Raw genomic sequence first — 23,750 nt, 5'->3', positions numbered from 1 at the left:
TGTGTGCAGTTTTGGGCGCCGTACTTACGCAAGGATATTTTGGTCTTGGAGGGAGTGCAGAGGAGGTTTACTAGGCTGATGCCGGAGTTGAGGGGGTTGAGCTATGAGGAGAGGCTGAATAAACTAGGCTTGTACTCGTTAGAGTTTAGAAGAATGAGGGGAGATCTCACTGAGACGTATAAGATGATGAATGGGATGGATAGGATAGAGGTGGAGAGACTCTTCCCGCTCAGAAAGGATAGTAGGACTAGGGGGCACAGCCTCAAGATAAAGGGGGGGCGGTTTAGAACGGAGTTGAGGAGGAACTTCTTCACTCAAAGGGTGGTGAATCTCTGGAATTCTCTGCCCGTTGAAGTGGTGGAGGCTACCTCGCTAAATATTTTTAAGACGCGGGTTGATGGGTTTTTGATAAGAGAGGGGATTAAGGGTTATGGGGAGAGGGCGGGAATGTGGAACTGAGCTACGAGAGATCAGCCATGATCTTATTGAATGGCGGGACAGGCTCGAAGGGCTATATGGCCTACTCCTGCTCCTATTTCTTATGTTCTTATGTTATCATTTAATAGATAACTATATCCTTATTCCCATTTTCCCTTTGGCACTTGAAATTGAGACAAAATAGATAAATTATGGATCATAGAAGTCAAACTCAGAGTAAACCTTTCAAATATATCAGGGCAGGAGGACAACTGGGCAGAATTTTATAAACAGGGATGAGATCAGCAGAGAGGCATAAAGACCTTTAAGTTATATGCAAATGACCATTTAAATGTATTAGTGGGCCCAGGACTGAAGTCTCTGGGTCCACTAGCATCCCCCCCACCAGAGTGGTTCTGGCCAGCGGGGTTTAGAGTAGCTCCCCACTAACAGGGAACTGGCAGCCCAACTCCGTTGGAGTGAAGGGGAGCAATTGCGGTTCACCAGAGGGTTAGGCAGCAGGAATAGGTGCCCCTGGGCATTGGCACCCTGGTAGTGCCAGTCTGTGCTCTCAGCACTGCCCAAGGGGCAAAGTGTCAATGCCCAAGGAACACCTTGGTATTGGGTCAACCTGCTGGGGGAGGTTGGCGTTGTGGTGGGAGCGGGTTGGGGTTGTAGTTGCTTGTAGTCTTATTTCTAGGAGGTCCATTTCCTGTACTGGTGAGCTTGCAATGAAACAGGCTGGAAAGCTTATGCTTTTGTTACATGCAAACTGAATAGTTTCTCCCTGGTACTTAAAGTAAGGAAGCTTGGTTATGTTAAAACTGTTGATCAGGTGACCAACATATGATCAACACTTCTATTATCCACCCAACATGATTTGAAGTTAGATGCCTTTGCCAGAAGGGGAGTCTGGAACAAACATTCTTGGATGGTGCTGGAGGAGACAGGTTTGATCAAGGTTTTCGAAAGAGAATTGGATTCTGTCCGAAAAAAAAGATGCAGTGTTATGGAGACAAGGCAGGGCATGGAACTAGGTAGAATGCTCTATCTGAGAGCCCGTGCAGCGTCAATGGCCCAGATGGTCTCTTTTTGTGCTGTAAAGATTCTGTGATACATAAACTTGCGTTCATTCAAAACTCTGCAACTTATATTCTAACTCGCATTAAACCCTTTTCACCCATCAGCCCTGTGCTTGCTAACCTGTTTGACTCTCACTGCAGCAACCAGTTTAAAAGCTCACATGCTTCTTTTCAAATCCCTCCATGCCCTTATTCCTCCCCATGCCTACAATCTCCTCCTGCCAAACAATCATATGAGATTTCTGCTCTCTTCCAATTCTGGCCTATTGTCTCTTGATCCACCATTGGCAGTTTTAACCATCTACTACTTTTTCAAGTTTCTGCCCATCTGTGCCATAGCTTCTTACAAGCTGTCAAATTTTGTTGTATAACCTCCCTGTGACTGAAATTTTAATGTATTAAATATGATCTATAAATGCCAATCAATGTTGTTGTAGTATTCTAAAAGGGTGAGACCAACTGGACCAAAGACCACCTTCATACAAACCTATTTCATGGTCTGATGTGATCATAGTGCATTACTACTATTGTGAGATCCAGGAGGCTGGGAGCTGTGACTTCTCGCATCCTTCGGCAGTTTCTGCATATGCATTGTTTGGAAGTGGGCTGTACATGTACATTTTAATGTTCATAGGACGTATGGAGATAAAAAAGAAATGGTGTGAAAACCCCAGTTCTGTGGTCCAACATTGGACCCAGCCATAATCAGAGGAGAGTCCCAGGCAGGTAACTGGGACTGGGGACAGGATGGGGTCCCAGGAGAAGAGTTCTAGACATGGGAATGGCAGATGGACAGAGATCAGTCCCAGTTAAGAGACAGAAGCAGAGAAAGAGTTTCCAAGCAGAATATGGGCTGCAGCTGATTGAACAGAGCTCAGTTGAAGCCCTGGTGATTAGAAAAGCCTGCAGAAGGTTGGTGATTCCATACTGTGAGTCACAAGCGCGAAGAGCCCTTTGGAGCAGTAGAATTTTGCTCAGCCCAACTGAGGAGCTGATATTGTGCTTGTGAGTTGTTGCTGGAGTGTAGACTTGGGAATCCTGGGGAACACAGTCTTAGGACAGAAGATTGAACCCCTGTGAGGGGAGCAGTCAATGAGGCAGTCCGAGTTGAAGTAACTTTTGGAGACAATTCCAAGGTGAGATCTGAGAAGGTGAATATTAGATACCCATGTGAGAGAGACAGAGTTTCAATGGGATTACTGACTTTCAGTTTGGTTTACTCATGTCTGTGTGGGTTGTTGAGAAACCAGTCTTGGTCACCATCTGACATTTGTTGTGCACTGTGATATACAGGACCACAGTTTGCCTGTTAATTCTCATGCACCTCATATTGACCACGTATGTTAGAATATAAGACAGATGTTGTAAATTTTTGACTTTGTATAGCAAAGTTTTGTTTTTTTAAACCCTGTACAATCTTGGGGCTTTATTCTTTTAGCAAGTATCTTGAATCTCAAACTTTGTCTGCTTTCAATAAGAAGTTAATGATTCCAAACCAGATTGTGCCAAACCTTTTGGCTAATCAAATAAACTGAATCAAACAAACGGAGGGACAAAGTAAAAGGGGCAGCCCCATAAAAGAGGAGAGGGGGGACAATGGGGGCGAACAGGACCACCCAAAACAAAAAGCAAAATGTAAAGGAAGCTTAAAACGTTAAACCAAAATGCGATTAAAGGGGTCAGTAATACATCTCAGCCCCTGAGGTGCCCAATGAGCATCGAAGGCCTCAATGGGGCCCGTGGACACTGCATGCTCCCTCCCCAGGGACACATAGCCATGAATCTAGCCACAATAGAGGAGCATACAGTCAGGTCGGATGATCCCCTCAGTCATCCACTGCTTGGACCTGTTTATACCAGATTGTGCCAAAGACTTGGGGGTCTCGCCCAGGATCATAGCACCACAGAATCCACTATGTGTGGCTGGGTTAGGAGACTGATGCTTGTGATGTTTCACTCTATAAATAAATATAAGGCTGAGTCTCATTTTTCACCAAAAGACTTTCCAGACTAAAGCATGTTAGCAGAGAATGGTTTTCTAAAGGTGTTTTCAGTAATTATCTCTATAACCCAACTGATGCCCTTCACCTGCATACAATTAACCCTCACGTCAGAGATTCCACTGAATCTCTGACCTTAGTTGTATTTCTGTAAAGAAGCTCTGAGCTCAAAGGATGAGCAGTCTTTTTTCACACAAGAAATTAGGGATACGTACCATCAATAACGCTCTGCTCCTGAGAGTGAATATTAAAATAATCCGTATTAAAGTTAGCAGTGATTCTTTATCATTAGACATCTGTAGTGACTCAGTTGAAGGGTCAGTCACAAGGGGTCACAAGTTCATGGTGAGGGGCAAGAGGTTCAGGAAGATTGTGAGGAAAATTTATTTTACCCAGAGGGTGATGATTGTCTGGAATTTGCTGCCTCGGAGGTGGTAGAAGCGAGGTGCCTCACAATCTATAAAAAGTACCTGGATGAGCACTTGGCGTGATATTACATTTAAGGTTATGGGCCAAGTGCTGGTGAATGGAGGTCAGGTGTTTCTCGTGCATCAGTGCAGACTTGATGGGTCGAAGAGCCTCTTCTGCACTGTATGATTTTATGTATAAGCTTTCCCGCAGTTAGCTTAAGAATGGCAGTGTTCAAGGCCTGGGAATAAATTGCAGACCGAATTCCCATTTGATGAATGAACAGAAGACACTTGAGTAATGAGAGAACAATATAAAAATCACATCTATGAGACAACAATTGGATTCTATAATGCAAGCTCCTAGTTTATTATATGCCTTGTTATTGTCACTGAGTTGCTGACTTTTATCTATTTACTTTTCACCCATGTCTCTATAAAGTGACTGAAGAGGATTTGTTAATTTTATTCAGGGTAGAAGACTTCAGTCTGCCAAACCATTACATTCTCTGGATGCTGTTAGCAGATCCAGTGGAAGCCAGCTGTCCTTAAAGGGTGGAAGTGACAAAGCAACACAAGATCAGTCTGAAATGAAGGCCGGAAGTGCTGGAACCGTTCAGGTCAGGCAGCATCTATTGGGGGGAAACAGAGTTTAAAGTGCTGCTATTTATGGGCAGGGTGCTCAGAAAGACTGGCTAGGCCAAGGACTTGGTCTCATTATATATTCTTTCTTCTGCTTCCCCTCAAATTGAGACATGCTCTGGCTGCTGGAAGGAAAGCATTAGCAAGAAGCCACAGCCAGAAACACTTCGGAAGGGAGAGACTGTGCTTGGTAGATCTGGTTGTGGCTGCCATTTGGCAGGGAGGAGGAGGGGAGCATACCTGCACCTCCTGACCCACAAGAAGTGCTGTAGAGGGCACTAACCTTTCTGAGCTGGCAACCCTCATCTTCGTTTCACTGCTGGGTTTCCTGAGCCCTGGGAAGCCTGGCCAGTGACAGTTCAATTTAAAACATGGTCCAAATGTCCTGTAAGATCCTGATTTAAATATATTACTGAGGTACCCCAACTCCCCAAGATGTGACTCTTACATGACAAGCTAGCTGCCATCATAAAAAAGGCTGGTAGATATGTACGCAACGAATTGCATTCCTGGTTTTTAAATTAACCTTTACCCAACTTTGTCCTGCCCGTTGCGTTGATGGTCGGGGGTCGGTTAACATCAAGGCTAATCTTTCATGTAGGTGACCTTTCATCAGAAGTGAAAGAAGTTCAAGATCTAACAGACTATAAGCAAGCGAGAGCCAGAGAAACAGGATTGCGGGGCCACTGAAAGCTAGGAACGACGGGAAAGGCTTGCAATGGGGTGGAGGGCAAGGATGATTAAATGACTAAAGGAATGATGTTTAAAGGCAAGAGCGAAGGTAATGAAACAACAAAAGAAATATTGGTGATCCAACAGAACTGTAATGGATAGAAGAGAATCATTGCCTGTTCCTGTGATCTGAAAAAATGGAGCAGAGAAGGTGATATAAAGCTGTAGATGACCAAAAGGCTGTCAATTGTTTGATTAAAAGATGAGGATATTTTTTGAATACAACATAATTATTTGAGAGTGCACTTTGGTACAATGGTTAGTGTGCTGCCTCACAGCACCAGGGATCCGGGTTTGATTCCAGCCTTGGGTGGTTGTTTGTGTAGAGTCTGCATGTTCTCCCCATGTCTGCATGGATTTCCTCCGGGTACTCTGGTTTCCTCCTCAGTCCAAAAATGTGCAGGTAAGGTGGATTGGCCGTGCTAAGTTGCCCTTTAGTGTCCCAAGATGGGGGGGGGGTAATTCTCCCCCAAAAATCTAAGTGCCATATTTGTGTGAAAACTGGAGTGAATACTGTCAATTTTTTTTCCAGCGGGATTTTCAAAATGAATCTCCCACGCTCTGAGCACTGCAGAGTGCCTGAGCAGGACAGAAAATCAGGGGTCTATTTCTGCTGGAGAGGCAGGCAGCATAGTGCTGAGCACACATTGGGCATGTGCCGATCTGGCCCCACACTGTTGGCCTCCTGATAGCTGACCAACCCAATTGCTGGCCTCCTAGAGCTCTCCGGACAAGCCCTGATGTCCTTCCCTTACCTCCTTCCCTTATCCCCGACTACCTGGGGGGGCTTCCATGGTCTCTGTTCCCTCCAGCGGGGTCACCCCTTGGGGAGCAAGACTAAACCCCACTGGAGTGGACCACCAATAGGTGGGAAACACTAGCAGGCCCAGAGATTTCAACCTCAGGCCCACTAATAGGATCTAAATTGAAATTTAAACATTGAAATCAGCTCCATGTTGACTTCTGGCATGGAGCTGATGACTCCAAGAAAACTTAGAGTCAGAGATGCACGGTGGCCATTGCGTCCAGTGAGGAGCCGCCAAACAGCCTCTGTGATGTTCCCTGGCCTGCTGTGCTGCTCTAGAATTGCCTCAATGTAGTTCAGGGAGATTAGTGAGGGAAATGCATGGGGAATGGGGAGCCTCGGTAAAATGCTCTGTCGGAGTCAGTGCAGACTTGATGGACCGAATGGCCTCCTTCTGCACTGCAGGGATTCTATGATTCTATGAATTGCAACATACACATTGAGAATGTTTAGTTACTAACCCTTGTGACTTCATTTTTTTCTTAATTTTCTTGGCAGAGTTCAAAGCAGAGTCAAAAGGTAAGGGCTGAGGAAACTGCCTTCTCATTGCCAAGAGAATTTCCAACATTTGTTGTGTATATTTCTGTCTCCTATTCCCCTGGTTTGTTTTATGGCCACCTATGTATTGCTACGTTGCACAATATGGTTTCTTAGTACCTGTACGTTTGGTGCCACAGATACAGGGGGAGACTTTATGGCCCCCCCCGCAACTCCACCAGGCATGTTTGTTGTGGTGGGGTGGGATGCACATAAAATATCTAATTTCATGTCGTAGTCTATCAGCTTCCCACCCACCTCTGCCCAAGGTTCAACTAATGTGGATGAGGTGGGGTGGTGTTGAATAGGGTAACCACTGGACTGCTCGTCCTTAGTCCTATTGAGGTCCTTAAGTTGCCAATTACTACCCACTTAAACTCTCAATTCTCCTCCGCTGCCACAATACACTGGGCAGGTTGTTGAGAGTGAGAACTTTTTAAAATTTAACACAACTGTTTAAAAGGCAGGAATGAAGGGGGTAAATCATTTGGTTGGGAGGGGATGTGGTGTTGTTGGTGCCCTGTGCACATCAAGTGCAACCTCCCCAAGTTTCTTCTTGTCTGGCCATTAAAATGCACCCTTCTTCCCCCTTATCTTCCATCCTTAGGATGCCCAATTCTTTCCTGCCATAAGATCCTGCAACTTGCCTCACTCCGATTGCCATTGTTCTCCTTCCCAGGGCTTGCTTGCAATTCCAGCAGTGTCCACTATTGAAGTCTTGTGCTGCTGGGATCTCTAGAGCAGACTGGCTTGCAGCTCTCCAGGGTGAGATTTTCTCCCACTCTGGGTTTGACCCTTACCTCACTCAGGCTGACTGGAGAGTGTTATTACAACTGTGGTGCAGCCCCATTTAAAGTCATAGAGTCATAGGCACCAAATTTTCTTCGACGGGGTGGGGGGAGGCGAGCAATATGCTTCCCCACACTCGCCCTGATATTCAGCAAGTCCAAACGGCCATTCATACTCGCACATCTGGCACGGGTACTCTAATCGTTTCATTGTTGGGACATGCACTGCACCACAGCAGTAATTATAAATTTAGTCTGCACTTCAAAAAAAAGTTACAGTTCATTAAACACGGTGTAACTTTTTTCAGGGATGCAAAGTGAAACTGACAGTGAAAAAGAGCAAGTTCTGATCAGCTCAGTAACTGATAATTGATTGCAGTCTTTTGGGACATCAACAGAACACACTGTAAGAGGATAGAATCACTGACAACAATCTTGGATTTTCACCCTTAATTGCACACGTATGGACTCCAGAAGTTGCTGCCAGTTTCACAGGAATATTTACAATCAGTATTGACTGCATTGCTATCATTACTACCACACACTCTGAGCCAGAGTAACAAACCATTCAACCCATCCAGTCCAGTCTGACTTTATTCTCCATAGGCACCTCCTCCCATCCTTGCTCTTATCAGCATAGCACCATATTCCCTTCTCCCTCACAGATTTATGTTTTCACTCTCAATGCAACTATACTATTTTCTCTATATTCTTTTCCTGTTCTCGATTTCATTCCTTGGCGATATAACATGGATGGTGGCTAGTTTTGCTCTTCCTCACAGGTGGAATTTCTCTCTCAGATTACTCGAACTGAACTTTCCATAACTCAAAAGTCTTATATTATGTTGCTCCTCAATCTACTTGCTTCAAGAGGCAAGGCACGTTACCTGATGAATTAAATGGAACCCCAGGAGAGCTTTCCGTGCTTGCCACTTACATTTGTACATTTTGAATCAATTGTCTTCTTTGGTGTGATCTTTTCAGAGGCCCAGAAGTTCATCTACCCTCCTGCCCTGGGATTTACCTAGTCAAAGCTCCCGTGCATTTAGCCCCAGGCAGAGTGCTGCAGTACCATCTCTGATTACTGCAGCACTGTACCTGATCATGTCGATGAGTTGTTAGTCAAGCGGATTGGCACTCCAAGGGTGGGAGGGCAGGTGGCAGCCTCGCCCAGTGCCAGTCAATGCTCAAGTGAGTGTTAAATGGCAGTGGGAGTTCAAGAGTCAGTGGTAGAGCGCTGTCCTTGATATTCTATTCATGGTGTATTTTGTTGTGTGGAGCAGGCTAATAATTATGGACTTCATACTCTGAGAAATCAAAAATGATACTTTTAACTGTAATCTGTCAGAAACATAATTTTCCTTTCTTTTCCTGAACAGCTTTCCTGGTCTTTTTCCAAATATATTGAAGGCCTGAATAGGCAAGAGGCACTGATTAAGAGAGCACGTGATGCTGACAGAAAAGAGTCTCCCAGACATGACGCTAGTAGAATGGAGTCAGTGGAGTCTGTACTAATAAAATCAATACCTCCAGGTAATCCCAAATGTAAATAATTGTAAAGTGAAATGCACAACACTGGGACCGCTGTCTGCCCAACATGTCAAATACCCAAAAGTATTATCCCTTCTAAAATGGTACAGCACTGGCAGGACCGTACTTTACTTTTTAGATGTTTTTTGGAAGTGATTGATACTGGCAAACTCAACGTTTATTGCTCATCCCTAATTGCCCTTAGAAAGGGGGTGGTGAGCCACTGCCCTCAACTGCTGCAGACGATGTTGTGCTGTTGGGGCAGAAATTCCTTGATTTTGAAAGAACAAAAGATTAGTTCCAAGTCAGGACGGTTTGCGATCCCATGCGATCTGCTGCCTAAGGTGGTACTGGAATTCTGCAGTAACTCAACTCCTGATTCCCATCCCCCAGACTAATAAAAACCCTATCCACCATCATGGCTACCATCTAAAGTCAAAGGTGGCAGAATCATGGGTTTGGAAAGTGCTGTTGAGGAGCCTTGGTGTGTTGCAGTGCATCTTGTAGATGGTATACACTGCTGTTACTGTATGCCAGTGGTGGAGTGAGTGAATGTTTATGGTAGATGGGATGTTCATCACTTGCAAAGCTGCTTTGTCTTGCATGATATTGAACTTCTTTGTAATGAGCACCTTCGAGTCTGAGGGACTCAGCTAAGATTTTACTCCAGCTAAGATTTTACTCCAGCATAGGCAAGGGAGAGAGAATCTCAGTTACCCTAAACAGCCTCTCAATGATACCAAGTTTACAGCAAAAATATGCAGATCTTGCCTCTCTGTTTCCACTGTAATGATTCAGAACAGTCATTAATCCTTAACCATACTATTCTGTCAGTGAACTGGATTAATCAGGATCAGCCTGTGTTCCCATTAGCTCAGCCTTCAGCCTTGGGTCTGCTAGTTTCCATCCTGACTCAATCATCTTGTCTGGCCTCTGATTTCCCCTAACTCCTCCCTTTGTATAGCAATGAATAGTATGTTAATATAGGCTGTAATTGCAAACTGCTGACCCAGCATCCCAGAGCCACCTTTGGTCAAGTAACTCGTCATGCTTAGGAAAAGAACCCTCATAACCACGGCGCATATTTTAGGATAAGTAAAGTATAAGCCCCCTGGTTGAATCATAGAATTGTAGGATTATTACATCATAGAAAGAGGTATTTGGCCTACCTCTGGTAGGCCAGAGTTGCTGGCCCAAGTTGCTCTTGCAGAGAATAATGCTGGTTCTCTGAAAGAGCAACTCAACTACTTTCACTCCCCTGACCTTTCCTCATAGCCCTGCACATTTTTTCTTCAGATAATTGTCCAATTCTCTTTTGTAAGCCATAATCAAACCTGCCTCCACCACACACTCAGGCAGTGCATTCTATATCCTAATCATTAGTTGCAAAGAAACTTCTCCTCATGTCACCAGTGCTTCATTTGCCAAACAATTTGGGGGTGATCATACCAAAACAAATTCTATGTGACAACAGGAGAGAATCACACCCTTTTTTTGGGTGAATTCTCAAACACAATCGTATGGCACTGAGTGCAAAAAAAGAGGCAAAGTGTAATTCATGTCAGTAGGGGGAGTGGATGGAATCCATTCTCGCTGGGAAGCTGGCTGCTGACTGCAAGGGATACTATTACACATGTACCTCAAAACAGAGATCTGCCTCTCCCACCCCCTCCCAATTTCTCCCTCCCTCGGCCTAACACTGGCCTCCCTGACCAATCATCACCATGATTCTCCCCCCCACCACCTCAGTCGATTGCCAACCCGACACCCCATCCCATGCCCCCCCAGCCAATCACTGCCCCGATACCCACATATTTTATTAATCACTTTCCCAAGCTGCCCTACCACCTTCTACACATCTCCAACTTCATCTGCCCTACACCCTCTATGCTCTATTTTAAAATCCCTTTCTTTGTCCTTCCTACCAAAATGAATCACTCCTCTGCATTAAATTTCAACTGCCACTTTCCCATCCATTCTACCAATCTGCCTGTTAAAGTCAGTCATTATTCTCCTCAGAATTCATAATACTTCCAAGTTTTGTGTCATCTGAAAATTTTAAAATTATACCCATGCCTAAATAAATATATACCAGGGAAAGCCGGGATTCTAACACAGGTATCTGGGAAATCCCACTGTACAACTTCTCCCAGACTTTGAAACAACTGTTCACCACTATTTTCTGTTTCCTGTTACTTAGCCAATTTCATATCCATGTCTCTTTCAGTACACAGGCTGTAACTTTACTGACAAGCCCATTATTTGGCAATTTATCAAACACCTTAACAAAGTCGATGTACATGACATCAGCCACACTATCCTCATCAACCCTTCCTGTCACCTCATCAAAAACTCCAGCAAGTTAGTTAAACAACAATTTCAGGCAAGGGACAGTATTTCATCACACTCCAGATTAGTGACTTGTAGATGGTGGACAGCATCTGGGGAGTCAAGAGATGAGTTACTTTCCACAGAATTCCGAGGTTCTAAGTTATTTTTCTGGCTATAATTGTTAGATAACTGAAAATGGTTAGGAATGCAACACCACCTACCCCGAGGAACTCCTGCAGCAATGTCCTGGAACTGTGATAATTGGCCTTCAATTCTGTGAAGACTCCTTGGTGCTATGCCCAGCCAAATGACCTACTTCTTGAATTCAACTCTTTTATTTATGGCTGACCAGGGCTGAAATTAAGTCAGGAGCCATTGAGCAGCTTGTTGTTGAGATCCAATTGGCTCAATTGGAGCCATTTGAGAGCAATGCCAACAGCATCTTCCATCACTTCGTTGAAGATTGGGAGTTGTCCGCATTGTCCGAGTTGTCTGCATGGTAGTAATTGGATTAGTTTTGCTTTTGGTGGACATAAATGTTCCCTACAGAATAGGGCTGATAAGTCAACCTTGAGAAAAGTGGACATTCAAAGACTGAAATGTTATAAAAAATGGCTCAAGAGAATGATGGAGTGAGCCAGTTAAAGAAAACGCAAGATGCAGTGAAGAATTCTGATGAAAGATCATCGATCTGAAACATTAACTTTGCTTCTTCTCACACATTACACCCAACACGCTGAATATTTTCAGCATTTTAAAAAACTTTTGTAACTGAAGATTTTGGTATTTTTAAAATAATTGTTAATGAGAGGTCCTGGAGCATGCCAGTTCCATCAGCATGAATCAATTACCACAATGCAAACCATTTGTTTTATGGAGGGCTGCCAAAACCAATTAATAAGGATAGCATTATTTGTGAAAAAAGAGACATGCTTTCAAGGCTTTTCTTCTCACACTCATCAGGATAGATGCAGGAATGACAAATTTATACTACATGGGAAAAAAGTTAACAATTCAACTGATTAGTCATGTCTTTGTCATAGAGAATGAACCACGGTTCCCCAGGCTTTTAATTCAGAAAAGGCACAATGTGTGGACATGTTCCTTTTGCGTACAGTAGACAGGTCCCTGTGTACGAATATAGGTATCTTCCAGTAAGTGTAGTTGAATCACATTACTAGCTTGACTGATAAGCTTAAATTGGCTGTTGTGTAATTCTTAGCACACTCAAAATTGTTCAGCAGGTGCTATCCAATGATGGAATCATATTTAGTGTTAGACACTGAAATTCATTTACCACACTTGTGGTACATTTGTGTGGTAGACAGAACATCATTTTGATTTGATAGCAACTTGCTGTTAGTGGAAAATACCACTCATGTTGTTACTGTAAAGTCACAGCATGAAATGATTAGCTATATCTGTTGCTCTAATTAGTCTCATAAGCTCGCTTTCTTTGATGTGCTTGTTGAAGAATCCGCTAACGGGTTCTCTGTCTATCAACAGCCTACTTTCATTGGTCAATATACATGTTGGAATTTCTAAACCTCCTCCAACTATAATGTTGGCCTCATTATTTCCAATTTCCCAAATAAGTCCCAAGCCATTGCTTTCCGTGCAAACTTGGGCACATCATTGCAATTTGCAGGATAATGGCAATCATGATCAGGTCATTGCCCGCTGTGTGTTGTACATATTCACAAATGGACCAAAGGGTGCCATGTTTGGACCTAATAAACACCCATTGTACCTCAAATTATTATGGAAGGGGACGGTATGCCAAAAAATTTGAGACAACAGGTGAAGCTAGCCTTTTCACCCCGCTCTTATACAATAGAAATACAAATATTTCTTTTCACTGACATGATGCTGTCATTAAGCCAAAAGAGGTTCTGCCTACTACGCAGATGAGTAATGTGATATATGAATTTCAGTGCTGGTGCAATGCCAGGTACATAAGTCGTATTTCCCAGTGATTGGTTGATGAAAATCTCCTTTTTGTTGATATTGAGGAGAGGTCATTGTTGCCGCACCAGTTCACCAGATTCTCTATCTCATTCCTGTACTCTGTCTTGTCATTGTTTGCAATCTGTCCCAGTACGGTGGTGTCATCAGCAAACCTGAAAATCGAATTGGAGGGGAATTTGGCCATGCAGACATAGATGTATAAGGAATATAGTAGGGAGCACCGGTGCTGAGGAGATGTTGTTGCCTATTCTTACTGATTGTGGTCTGTGAGTTAGTAAATTTAGGATCCAATCGCAGAGGAAGGAGTCGAGGCCCAGGCCACAGAATTTGGGGTTGAGTTTCTTGGGAATAATGGCATTGAAGGCTTAGCTATAGTCAATAAATAGGACTCTGACAAAGGAGTCTTTGTTATCTACGTGTTCCAGGGTTGAGTGCAGGGCCAGGGAAATGGTGTCTGCTGTGGACCTGTTGCGGTGGTAGGCAAACTGGTGGATCCAGGTAATCCAGGAGGCTGGAATTGATTCATGCCATGACTAGCCTTTCAAAGCACTTCATAATTATGGTTGTCAGAACCACTGTCCAATAGTCATTGAGGCCACACTGCATGGTTTTTCTTAGGTACCGGGTTAATGGTCGTCTTCTTGAAGCAGATAGAGAGTTCAGATTGTTGTAAAGTGAGGTTGAAGATGTCTGCGAATACTCCCGCCAGCTGCTCCGAAGTGTTCGTCCGGGTACCCCATCTGGGCCAGTCGTTTTCCATGGGTCAAGAAAACTGCTCTGATATCTGCAATGGTGACTCCAGACATCCAAGATGAAAAGCTTTGAAAGCATGTCCCTTTTCTCAACAATGACCAAGTTCTGTACTACCATGCAACTGCTAATGTCATTTATTAATTAATGACCTTTATTAATTAATTGAATTTAAATGCTATGGTAGATTTGAACTTCTGTCATTGGAGTATTAGTTCGGGCCTTCGGATCACTCATCTAGTAACATTATCACAATGTCCCTCTAACTGGCACATCTATATTTGAAACTGTGTCTAGTAGCACAAAGGGTGCTGATTAGTTCTGAATGGAGTTGGTTACTGGTAATACTGAGCCCTGATGTTAGGGAAGCATATCAGGTCCCCCAGGTGACCGTTACAATAGAATTAATCCTGGCAGTAATTAATCTTAACATACATTCTGCAGTTGGAACATTAAGAAGAATATTCTTCTCCTTTAAGGCTGGGTTGCTGGAACAATGCAGAGTGAGTTTTTCACTCTGCACCTAAATGTCTCAGTTCTTGAGATGTTAATCATACAATGAACTCTGTTCTATTCAGAATTGAAATATCTTTCAGAAATCCATTGAAAGGAATCATTCAGACACTAGCAAATTTGCTGTTTGTTGTATGACAGGCGCAAATTTGCATTTTTTGGGTATGTGTGGATTTTGAGTAAACTAAAATGGATGAAAAAAGTTGCAGCGGAGGCATAAAACGTATGTATTTAGAAAATCATACAATCATAGAATTCCTACTGTGCAGAGAGAGGCCGTTTGGCCCATCGAGCCTGCATTGACAATAATCCCACCTAGGCCCTATCTCCCTAATCTCATGTATTTACTTTGCTAATCGCCCTGACACTAAGGGTCAATTTAGCATGGCCAATCCACCTAACCTGCACAACTTTGGAGTGATTGATGACTGGAACTAGTTGGTCGAACATTCAAGCATAATTGATGTATTCCCAGGTGCAATCATTTAATCTACTTAACATAAATGTAAGACTGCAGTCTCCAAAGCAAAATTAGAATGTTATATTCATAATATAGTAAATGATCATCTTTCTTCCTTGCCAATACACATAATAGTAGACTCCAAGCCCGGGTTGAAAAGCCAATAATATATTCCTGACACAGTGACATTGGTCTGTTGCTCCTCAGATACTGTGGCACCAGTGGTGAAGAGAGTTGACCAAGTGTTGTGATGTAAAATTACTGCAGTACATTTTAACAACAGTGCTCTACTAGCAGCGTACAAAGCATGACAGACTGAAAATGTATTTTTAAAAGGATATCTCGGCCTTAAAGGCCAGCAGTTCTTTCTAAAGGCTGCCTTGTAGCAAAATAAAAAGCCACCCCATAATCTGTAACAAATGGAAGCTCCCAGGTCTGAGCACAGCTATAGTACATACATTTGTGATCTGTAAAACCTCAGATCTCATAGTGTATTGCCTGCTGACAGTTCTTTTGGTGTGAGGAGATTAAAGTGCAACTTCATCCTGTTTATACACTGGGGGTGGGGGGAGGTTAGAAACTTATCACAGGCAGTGGCACAAAACAAGTAATATCAGATTGGATACCCATTATATGATGGACCTGACATCCAATTCCATTGCTGAAATATTCATAATGCCACCGTTTTTTAATACTGGCTGACTAATATTCAGATTCAATTATTAAATAAAATAATTCACAGAAGTAAAGATTTAGGCAAAGCATCACAGAGCAAGTCAGCAATCTGCACCACATAAACTGTTTCTCCCAAAACATGTGCAGAATCTTTCCACCTATATAAGACTGACATGATCCCTGCCTAATTTGTGCAGACAAGAGGACAGGATGTGGAATTCCTGGGAAAGATTGCAAAGATTTGATGGGATGTCGCTTTTCAAAGGTCCACATAAGAGAATCAAAAGGTTAGACAAAAGGGAACAAAAAGAGTACAGCGAATCCAGTGGGCATAGCTATAGACTTAAAATACTTGACAACCTTTCTATATGGCAAGATTGGCAGAATATGTGGCTGCCAAAATTGAAGAGAAAGCAACTTTGGAGGCAGAAAACTGTCTGTGAACAAGTGAAAATAAGCTACCTCACTGGCAAATCTTATTTGATAACTGGCAAAGTGGATTTGTGAGGTGGGTTAAGGAATGGTTGCCCTCTTTGCCATGCTAGGATATCCTCCCCTGGAGGTAAGAGAGCAACATTCTTGGCAGCATTCTTCATGGGTGGCACAGTGGTTGGCACTGCTGCCTCACAGTGTCAGGATCCCAGGTTCAATTCCAGCTCCAAGTCACTGTCTGGGTGCAGTTTGCACATTCTTCCCATGTCTGTGCAGGTTTCCTCCCACAGTCCAAAGATGAGCAAGTTAGATGTGATTGGCCATGCTAAATTGACCCTCGTATCAGGGAGATTAGCAGGTAAATGCGAGGGGTTATGGGAATAGGGCCTGGGTGGGATTGTGGTCAGTACAGACTTGATGGGCTGAACGGCCACCTTCTGTACTGTAAGGATTCTATGATCCTTGGTGACAGATGGTGGTCAGACTCAAAACAATATAAATTGCCCCCATAACTAGGGAATAGATACAGAGAAAGAGAACACACTTTATCAAAATATTACCTATTATTGAATAAATTCATATTTTATGTTAACTTCTTCTACAGTTAATACTGAAAAGAGATGAATTTATGCACAGGGACGTATACTCTACAGGCAAAAGGAACATGTTCAGGAATTCAGTCTTTCTTAATGAAACAAAAGCATGGGGAATATTGGTTACTTGGTGCATTTTCCCATGGCAATGCCTCAATCAATCAGAGTCGATGTGCCAACCAATCAGCACCAGCTTTTCATGTAATTTAAATTGTTGCTCCCTTTGAAATTTGGCATTTTTCCATCTCTCCAGCCCTCTCACAACCTTTCAATGTATTGCTCACCATGCACAACTATACTTCAGCATATCATACACTCAACATAAATTGAAAGCCTTGCCACACATCTACAAATTGAACACCAAAAGAGGAAAAAAAAGGAACAGATTGATTGTAATTAAAAATGCTAAGTCCTGTAATGCTTCTTCTGACAATCTACTTTCTATCCCTAAGTACATAAAATTAACATTAACAATAACTTTTCTCTTCATAGATTCAAGCAGCGTAAACATACCAAACAACTCAAATCCAAATTGATCAACCTTATTTTATCACAGCTTATTGAAGCACAAAGTGAACTCATCCTATGGTGGGTATTGCAAAACCAAATTTTAAAAATGTCTTTACAACAATTTGCTGAGATAAAATAAAAGCTGTAGCTATTTGCTTTCATAGATTCATATTTAATAACAGGAATTTATATAATTATGATTTATTTTGATATACAATATCAAAGTTATGTCTTTGAAGAAAACTGTGTATACCCTAACTTTATATTACAAAAGGGAATATGTATTCCAATAACCTTTCAGATATGCGGTGACTCACAGTTAAAAGGGCTTTTGGTTACATTTTCCAGTAGCTAATTGGTGAACACTGGAATATCTTCCCTGCCAACATTGTCTGCCTTAAGACACAGAGGATGGGATTTTCCGATCACTGTCGCCCCAAAACTGGAAAATTCCTCCCAAGGTCAATGCACCTTTGCATGCCCCCCTCCCCCCGATTCCCGTGGTGGGTAGGACGGGAAAATTTCCCCCATAGGGTTATCTTGGCAGCAGAATAATGCATTCTGTGCTACACAGCATGATTTTGTTTTCTATATAAAATATAGGGGGTAACTTTCCACTTGGCAGCCTGGGCAGTTATGACGTGGACTCGATTGCCTGTCAGTTATAAAACACGCCCATATTCAAACCTGTGATTTCAGGCAAATTCCATTCTGCATCATTACAGCCCAGAGGGTTGATGGAAAATTACCACCGTACATCTTCGGGATCAATTCCACAAAAGATCAGTTAGTAAGTAGAAAAGTTTTTGGGTTGCAGCAATGACATCTTAGGTGGCTTCCACATCACAATTTTTAGAAGTGATGCCAACCAGGCAGGAACTCATGCCCTATTTCCCAATGAGAGCTCCTTGTAGGCAAAGCTCCACACTGGAAGTGCAAACTTTTAGATATTTCCCACTGGTTTCTTCATACCCTACAGACGAATTAGTTGTCAATCTGCAGAAAAGTGTATCCAGTCATTTGGTCTTTAATTGACCTTCAAATATGCCTATTACAGCATTTAGAGCCAGGCCAGGTTATGCATAGCTACAACTTAGAGTTGAATAACACAGATTCAGTAAATTACTAGCAGATATCCTGCAACACTGATTATAGCAACGAGGATGAAAACTCTAGTATTAGTTTTAAGGATCTCCTGCCTGGCTTAAAGGAGCTGATAGAAGCCTGGGAATGATCTTGTGTTACTTACATGTCCAATCACCCCATCTGCTATCAGGGTACAATAACCAGAAGGGTGACCAAAGTACTCATGTATTTTGGGACACAGGCCAACTGGAATATACAAATTTGGATCCTGTAATGTACAATTTTGTGGTATTATTGGGTTTCCCATTTCTCCCCTGTGTATGGAATGGACATTACATCCCTGTCCTTTCAAACAGTAGAGGTAATTTTAACTTGAGACACACAATGGACATGTAAAGCGCCTGTCACCACGTATGGGGCTAGAACCATATTAAGCTGCATTTATAGGAGAGTGAGAAATAATAAGCTTCCACTTTGAGCTGGAGAGATTGGAGATGACAGCGCGGCTTTGCATGGGCTGATAGTAGCATTGTTTTCCTGCGGGTATAGAAAGGGCACTCCTTTTCCTGGCCCCACAAAAATATAAGTTTGATGGTCTGCTGGTTATGCTCTAAGAGTACCTGGACTTAGCCAGCAAGGCACTCAGTATCTGTTATAGGTCATCATCCTGAAATGTTACTCTGTTCCTCTCTCCACTGATGCTGCCTAATCTGCTGAGCATTTCCAAACTTTTTAGTTTTTATTTGTCCATTTGTACTTCTGAATTGCAGTAAGGCTCCTAAGTGTGCTATAGGACCTGATCTGCATATTAGAAGGGGCTTGCTGAGTGAAAGATGGGTACTGCGTCCAGCCATTTCAGAGTCCTATTAAGATAGCGGTGGTTGCAGCACAGGTGTAGGGATTGAAAGTGATCCAATACTATTTTACACTGAGTGAGGCCTTTACAATCAATGCTAGTGTATTCTCCAACTTAGTGTGGTAAGTACTCACTTGCCTGGATGAGCGTAACTGCAATAATACTTAAGAAACTGAACACCACCCAGGATAAAGCAGCCTGCTTGATTGCATCTCATGCACTACCTTAAACATTCACTCCCAACACCACTGGTACGTCATGGCAATAATGTGCACCATTTACAAGACGTCAGTACCAATCCCAACCTATCAATGCTCTTTTGACAACACCTTCCAATCCTCTACAAACTGGAAGAACATGGGAATTAGGCACCATCACCCGCAAGTGCCCCTCACACCATGCTGAATTGGAAATATATCACCATTCCTTCACTAAGGGATTAATTTTCAATGATTATTTTTCCCAACACAGAGCTAATTTCTCAGCACTGGGGGAGTCAACAACCTGGAACTCTCTCCCTAGCAGCACCATGAGGGTGTACTTGCACCAAACAGGCTGCCACAGTTCACGAAGGTGCATGACACCGTGGCACAGTGGTTAGCACTGCTGCCTCACAGTACCAGGGACCCGGGTTCAATTCCAGCTTTGGGTGACTGTGTGGAGTTTGCACATTCTCCCTGTGTCTGCGTGTTTCCTCCAGGTGCTCCAATTCCTTCCAAAGATGTGCGGATTAGGTGGATTGGCCATGCCAAATTGCCCTAGCAGGGTAAACATGTGGGATTATGGAGATAGGGCCTGGGTGGGATTGTTGTCGGTGCAGGCTCGATGCACTGAATGGCCTATTTCTGCATTGTAGGGATTTTATGATTCTAAGGTAGCACCCAGCACCTTCTTGTGAACAATCAGGAAATATATGCTGGTCTTGCCACATCTGATGAACAATTTTTAAAAAGTCATTGGAAATTTGCCTTTGAATTTTTACATCCAAGGAAATTATATATAAAATCTAACATGATGCCACGGTGGTACTGAACCATAGAAGCAAAACCTTGCTTTCTTGTTTTTTTCCAGGCTGACAGATGAAAATAAAGTTGACTGAACTCTATGGACTAAAACATCATCCTCTAAACTTTATATTTTCTTTTCAGTTTTACCTTAATGTAGAATAAAAATCTATTCAAAATCATTGCTGGTTTTCTTATTTATTTTTAATGGATGTTTCCCATATTAAAAAATATAAGGTGAGAAACAATTTTTTTTCCTTTTCATTCATGGGATGTGGGCATCGCTTAGCATTTAGGCCACTACTGTGATTCTGGCGTCACGTGGAGGCCAGACCAGATAAGGATGGCAGATTTCCTTCCCTCAAGGGCAGGAGAATCAGGTGGGCTTTTACAACCAATGGTTTCATGGTCATCATTAGACTTTTAATTCCAGATTTTTATTGAGTTCAAACTCCACCAACTGCCATGGTGGGATTCAAACCTGGGTGCCCACAGCATTACTCCTGTGTCTCTGGACTACTTGTCCAGTGACAAAATCATAATGCCACCGCTCCCCCTGCAGAATGACTCAGATGCATTGTAGTCTCTTTATGATAGTGGAGCTCTGGGATTATTCCATTGAGTCTCCGTTCTTCAAGTGCAGTAGGACTGGCAAGGGAAACAACCGACGACTGCCCTTATCAGCGTTCCAGGAACACCACAATATAGAATTTTCCACAATGATGCCAATAAATCAATTTTATTTTAACCAAAAGAATAGCTGCTTTTATCAGGAAACAAACCGGATTCAAGGAAAGACTAGGTCAGAGCTCCAATATTGTTGAATTCACATTTAAATCACAGGTGTACCAAAACTTATATTTTTTACAAGGCATTACAACCCGTTGAATGAATGCAATGCTTGCTGATATGGTTCTGACTGGATTTTTCCTTCACGTCAGCCCCAGGTCCAGTTTGGGCCTGCCACTGGGAGACTTCCAAAAGAGGGCAGAAGTAGAAATCTATCTGAGTCAAACTTCTTCAAGGACATTTGGAAAAAGTTAAAGGAATGAGTTTTTTTTAAATTCTATTTATTTAATTTATCTTTGCAAAGAAAAAGAATTATTACCAATATAAAATGGCTGAAGGCGATGAGAGGTTGGAAGTGGGAAGTTAGTGACGTACCTCAGAACCTTCTGAAGAAGGGAAAAGAAAACTGCGATGGGATCAATTTATAAAAAAGGAGCTACTTCATCTGTCAACTGTCTCAGTGTTTCGATGTTGTCTAGAAAACAATGTGGGAGCAAGGGAGAGACAGAAACGGTGTAACTAGTGCAGAATTCCTATATGTGTTGCACAAGTCAGTAGGAGTTGTCAAAGCTGATTTTCAACTTTAAAATTACATCGGACTTACCAATTGCCTACGCTTTATGCTGTCCTATTGGTGGTACAACCTGGAGGAATGGTTGCAGAAATGGCAAATAACCACCAGCGGGTGGAGCAAATCCTAACGTGTTCAAAATGACGATAAAAGCAACAAGGCACCATCAGCCACAATGGGGAAAGGTTCGCTTAACACAATTTGCTAATTAAAATGATCAACCTTGTTTATAAAAAATAATAGGAACATTGCTGTGTTCTGCATTAAATTCCATTTCCTTACACAATACATGTAAGCGGTCATAATGGAGAACAAGGTAGAATTCTGTTGATAAAGGCAAAACACTGTAGATGATGGAATCCAAACCAAAAACAGAAAATGCTGTCAGACCTACTGAGATTTTCCAGCATTTTCTGTAGAATTTTGTTGATTTTAGTTTTATTTACAGACCCATTGTCTCCTTACACAGCCTAATTATGGTTGCTATTAAGTAAACCTCGCTCAGTATGATCCAGAAATAGGATATTTTACTGTCCTCAATCATGTGCTGTTGTTCTTACAGGAAAATTATTTGGTCACTTATTCCTGTTTGTGGAATCTTGCTACCTGCAAATATCCTGCTGTATTTCTACACATTTCAACAGTGGCTACACTTCATGAGCTGTAAAGGAAAATGCTATATAAACACAATAAACAGTACATGACACTTCTTCTGGAAAGGGCATCATGTGGGAGGGTTGTGTGTGTGTGGTGGAAATATCCCAGTTGGTCATATTATGCGTCAAGAGCCTTATACCGGCTGATTTGTTGCATGATTTACAAGCTTGAACCTCTGCTACTGAAAAGTCATAGGAAGAACAATGGACTTATTTTAAAGAGGTTGTGTTAAGTAGGGTGGCACGGTGGCACAGTGGTTAGCACTGCTGTCTCACAACACCAGAGATCTGGGTTCGATTCCAGACTTTGGTCGCTGTCCGTGCGGAGGCTGCACGCTCTCCCTGTGTTTGTGTGGGCTTCCTCCACAGTCCGAAAGATGTGCCGGTTAGGTGCACTGGCCATATTAAATTCTCCTTTGGTGTACCTGAACAAGTGTCAAGTTTGGCGATTAGAGGATTTTCAGACTAACTTGCAGTGTTACTGTGACAATAATAAATAAAACTTAAACCTAAAACTTAATTTGCTGGTTTTGACAGGGAGTGCTGCTGCATCCTTAACAGGAAGGCATAAGGTGTGATCACCTGCGCACAGCAAGACTTAAGCAGCTATGTGCTGTACACTAGGGTGCTCAGCTCACTTGTGCAGCAAAGATAAAAGAACGAAACAGTCCAGGATGGGATTGTGAGGGAAAACCTCACAAATAACTCTGATGATGTCACCACACAATCACATTCTATCGGGGCATTTAAGGGACTTTTAGATAAGCACATGAATAGAGGGATATGGACCAAAGGCAAGTGGAAGGAATGAGTTTAATTTGGCATCATGTGGATCGAACAGCCTGTTCCTGTGCTATACTGTTCAATGTTCTATGTGGTACTATACAGAGATGCATTGGTTTACAATACATAACACCCCTCCCCCTTTACTCCAATTGTGCAACTAACATTAACTTCAACTCTTACTATGAATAATAATTATTTTACAGTTTTACATCTATACATTCGGTATTTTAAGTGGATGTTGCTTCAGCTTAAGCAGAATCTGTAATTCCGGAGTCTTTGCGTTCATGCTCTCAGTAGTCTGTTCACCACTTGGCTCAGGAACATCATCTAATAAAGTTGGTTCTTCTTCAGCTTCTACAGATGCTGTTGGTTTGAGTGCTGTAGAATCTAAATTCAACTCAATTGTGATCATAGGTTCAAGTATTTCCAAACCTTGAGTGTCAGATGATGGCCTTTCAGATCCAGATTCTTCAAATTCTCTTTTTGAAGCAAGAATTTGATCTGTATGCCTCCGTCAGACTTTCTTGTCATTGGTTTGCACCACAAAGGAAATAAGTCCTGTCTTTGCAAGTATTGTGGCAGGTACCCACTTCTCGCTAAAACTCCTTCTTGATCAAAACTCTTGGTTTCGATGTCTGTTCATGGTGATTTTGTTGTTGTCACTCTACCATGGTAGAACTGCCAGGTGGTAAAAGCAAATCAAATTTGGTTCTTTAAAAATAATATTGCTGGTGTGTTTTGAGTTATCGCATGGGCTATGTTTCTGTAGATTATGACAAAGTTGTTTACTCCTTTGGCTAATGGTCCTTCATCCTTTGATGCTTTAATGA

At 42.4% G+C, this 23,750-nt stretch overlaps 1 protein-coding gene across 1 annotated transcript in view; it reads left to right on the top strand.

The window, feature by feature from the left end:
* LOC145346478 (regulator of G-protein signaling 22-like) overlaps positions 1-20,280 on the top strand; it is a 103,209-nt gene extending 82,929 nt beyond the window's left edge. The window contains exons 24-28 of the mRNA XM_080193791.1: positions 4,380-4,526; positions 6,584-6,604; positions 8,790-8,943; positions 17,155-17,250; positions 20,186-20,280. Coding sequence (XP_080049917.1) covers positions 4,380-4,526; positions 6,584-6,604; positions 8,790-8,943; positions 17,155-17,198 — 366 coding nt within the window. The 3' untranslated portion in view covers positions 17,199-17,250; positions 20,186-20,280. The remainder of the gene's footprint in view (positions 1-4,379; positions 4,527-6,583; positions 6,605-8,789; positions 8,944-17,154; positions 17,251-20,185) is intronic.
* The last annotated feature ends 3,470 nt before the right edge of the window (positions 20,281-23,750 follow it).

The sequence above is a fragment of the Carcharhinus amblyrhynchos genome, chromosome 8 (assembly GCF_965287045.1).
Source record: "Carcharhinus amblyrhynchos chromosome 8, sCarAmb.v2.hapA, whole genome shotgun sequence".
Classification (NCBI taxonomy): Eukaryota; Metazoa; Chordata; class Chondrichthyes; order Carcharhiniformes; family Carcharhinidae; genus Carcharhinus; species Carcharhinus amblyrhynchos.
Note: the sequence above shows the minus strand (reverse complement) of the source record. Positions and strands in the feature narration are given on the sequence as shown.